The 3,647-nt window shown below is 39.2% G+C and overlaps 1 protein-coding gene across 1 annotated transcript in view; it reads left to right on the forward strand.

Moving 5' to 3' along the window:
• ARHGEF38 (Rho guanine nucleotide exchange factor 38) overlaps positions 1-3,139 on the forward strand; it is a 38,014-nt gene extending 34,875 nt beyond the window's left edge. Inside the window, exons 12-14 of the mRNA XM_074823210.1 lie at positions 1,178-1,376; positions 1,558-1,817; positions 2,588-3,139. Of these exons, the coding sequence (XP_074679311.1) occupies positions 1,178-1,376; positions 1,558-1,817; positions 2,588-2,773 (645 nt within the window). The 3' untranslated portion in view covers positions 2,774-3,139. The remainder of the gene's footprint in view (positions 1-1,177; positions 1,377-1,557; positions 1,818-2,587) is intronic.
• The last annotated feature ends 508 nt before the right edge of the window (positions 3,140-3,647 follow it).

The raw sequence follows: 3,647 nt of genomic DNA on the forward strand, positions 1-3,647 counted from the left end.
GTGAGTACCATATGTCCGAATTGTGCATGAAGCATCCTCTTTTGATCACTTTTGAAACAAATCCATTTTTATGCCACCTAGAGGTTTGGTCTTGGTCTCTTCACTGGGGCTCTGAATCAGGTTGTTGGAATAAAGCTGTTCCATTGAACAGTAACTTTTGAAGATTTTTCATGCTGTTTTCATGTTATTATCTTGAAAATCCATTTCAAATTATCTCTGATTACCCTTAGGTCTTTAAGCACATGTTAAGTCTAAGGTTGTATACATAAACTTTGATTACTTCTTTTATTAAATACTCTTACGGTGCATCTGAGTCTTCTAATTCAGAACTTTTTTTTCCCTCATCCTCAGCTGTGGTTATGTTACTGACATTTACACACATATGCACACACATACACCCCCACAGCACAAGATTCAGAAAATCTACCAGGAAATCTGTGTCCCCCCTGGTTCTAAATCTTATCAGACATTTCCAGAACTTTTAGGAGTCTAGTTTACAGTAAAATAAAAACTCAAATGCAGATTTACAGGAGAAGCTGAAGGATTCCTTTCAGTGTCACTAAGGCACATGTGCTCTTGCTTCTGTGGTATGTTAAGATCACATTGATGTGCAGCACCTCCCTCCCTGCCCTCTAACCAGACTCTAGTGGATATGCTTCCAGCAGTTAATAGCACCTTGCCCTTATTTAGTGGAGTAAGTTCACACAAAAAGCAGACCATTTGGGTACCAATGATTTTTTTTGCCTAATGCCTTATAATCCAAGTTGTTACATGACCTTAGCACACCTCAGCAATTTTTGGATTATGCTTTTTTTGTGATATCACATAGGAATTCAAAGATCATTGCTATGGAAAAACAATTAAGCAAGTGACGGTTGACATACAGAACACCGACTCTTTGAGAACAGAGGACAGACTAAGAGGTCTTTAATTGAAATTCCTACATTTCTTTAAAATTTGCCCTTTATTGCTCACCTATTAATATAGGAGTTGGACAGGTCCTTGCTGCATATGCAGATGACATTTGGCTACATATAACTGTGTAAGTAACTCCTTGATCTGTGTGTAAAAATGTAGGATCAGTTGCCACATGCAGCATACACTGTTTTTTAGGCACCCGTGTTGCCTAGAAATGGCCTCAGCTTTATTCCCAGTCAATAATTTTTTTGCTTTTCAGCTCGAATCCCCACGTCAAACAGAAGGCCAAAGGTCCAAGCTGTTGTCTACATACAGCATAGAATTGCTATACCAAGCTAAGCGCAAGTGCAATGCCACGCAGGAATTTGATATTGATTTACATGAAGGAGAACTGGTGGCTGTTGTGGAGCAAAAGGACCCCTTCGGAACTACGAGCAGATGGCTTGTTGACACAGGAAGTAAGTTCTCTGCACAAACATCCCAATAACAGCTTCCCTTTGGGATATTGATTTCTTTTCATTCTGGCCCCATCTGTTTGCCTCTGTCATACTGACAGCTGCATAAAATGGTTGGCTTTGAAACGGTTTTAGCAGTATTTTGCTGTTTGTTTATTTTCTCTCTTTTTATTCTGGTGTCTAGTCCTTAAAGGGTATGTGTATTCCTCCTTCCTGAGGCCTTACAATCCAGCCAAAGCACAGAAGGATATAGCAGAAAACAACTTTGGTGATGATGATTTTGATAACATCAGCCTCTTCGTCTCTTCACGGCCCTCTACTGACAGCAGCACAAGAAGTCCAAGGAACAAGAAGAGTGATAGCAGCTCATCTCTTCTCTTCTGTGAAAATTCCATGATTAATGGCACAGGGAGTGATGCTTTTCAGGATATGGATGATCAGCATGTAAGTATGATACACACTTGTGCCTGTCTTCTCGTTGTTCCTATTTCAAATCTAGAATTATACTGCTCATAATTGAAATGATTTTCTTTTACACTGGAAAAGACTGGCACTAATCTGTCACTATGACATGGGAATTTGTTATCCTCTGTTCTTTGCCTTTCTTAAATAGCTATAGGGTAGGAAAGGATAATCAGTTAAACCATGAATTGCGGTCCCATCTCACAGAAGACATGCCGTTGCATTACCACATCCCATATACAACGCTTCAAGGCTCTCCTATGGAGAAGGAACCTGCAAAATAGCTCAGTTTGGGGGATTTTTCCACATATGTTTGACAAGAAATCTGTGGCAATGCTGGTCAGCAAGGCACAGAAGTGACTCATGTCACATTTGAGTACAGGAGCTTTAGGAAAGGTGATTCTTCCTGAGGAAATCTTGCTGGAAAATTCTCCATCCAATCCAAGGCTGCTTGGTGTGACAGAAACAGGCACTTGGTGTGAGCTGAAAACCTTACTAGTGTAGTAAGGCGATGAGGTCTCAGAGCTTGGTTTGTTCCTCCCCATGCAGAATTCCCCAGATCCTTCAATTTTCCTTTTTATTTTGGCCCTGTTCATTGTAGTCTGTCTAGCAATTGCAGACCACGTAGTTGCGTACTGGTTCATATATATTACTACACATTTTCTGTATACAGAATTCATATGCAATAACATGGTAAGATGTGGCTACATTTCTGAATTCAGATTTTGGTTTCTGTGGATTTTCTTTTACAGACCTTCTATGCTGTTTATGCATTTCAAGCAAGAAATGATCAGGAACTCAGTCTTCAGGAGTACCAGAAGGTTAGGATACTTCAGTTTTCTGACCTAAGTGGCAATAAAGAATGGTGGCTAGCAGAAGCAAAAGGTCAGAAAGGATATGTACCATCTAATTATCTTGGGAAGATGACATATGCTTAGGAACAGAAAGGCCCATTGAGCCAGTTTCTCTGAAGTAGACAAAATAATAATCTATTACAGTTTGCAGCAAACAAGGCAAACTCACAAGTGATTGACAGAAGCCACAGTATCTGGTACAGCACACAGATGATATTGAGAACCTCCATCCTCCAAAAGCCATCACCTTGTCAAGACCTGAGGGAGGAAGACTGATTCTGATTAACATCCTGAAGAGCTTGCTTTTCTATTACCCCATAATTTTCTCTTTTGTCAGTGTCCTACGTCAAAAGTCAACCTACAAGTACAAATCACAGCTAAAATTATGTTTCTCTTCCATGATATTTAGCAAATAATATTCAGGATGAAGAGAATTAGCCTTGAAAAAGGACAAATTCAGTCTTCAGAGATGCTGTAGTTCAGGCTGAATTGTTCCTGAACCACTATCTCAATGAACATAGACCTGTCTAAAACTTGAGAATTTTTGGTTGTCTGTTTTTATCCTCAGCCACTTTTGTAGTGAACCCTTTCCTCAGTAGAGATTATTGGAGTAGGAAAAGAAAAAGGTTTTCAATTTTGTAGGAAACATTCCAATTTCAAACATACCAAGTGTGGTGGTACCAGAGGCTGGTCCCAGGGAAGAAGGTATGTTTAGTTAAATATGGAAATGGAGAGAGGGAAAGAGGGGGAACAAGAAGCAAGTACTGTGAAATAAATTAGTTATAATTTTCAAAAGAATTACACTACTTCATATGTATTCTACAGTTTGCAGCAATATGAAAGCACCACAGGTTTGAACTTCTACATATGTCTCCACACTAACTGATTTATTGTGCAAGATCTGTGTAGTGAAACAAAACCTTTGTTATTAGACTTGGGAAATTTATTAAGATTTAAA

This window comes from Strix aluco, chromosome 4 (genome assembly GCF_031877795.1).
Source record: "Strix aluco isolate bStrAlu1 chromosome 4, bStrAlu1.hap1, whole genome shotgun sequence".
In the NCBI taxonomy this organism is placed as follows: domain Eukaryota; kingdom Metazoa; phylum Chordata; class Aves; order Strigiformes; family Strigidae; genus Strix; species Strix aluco.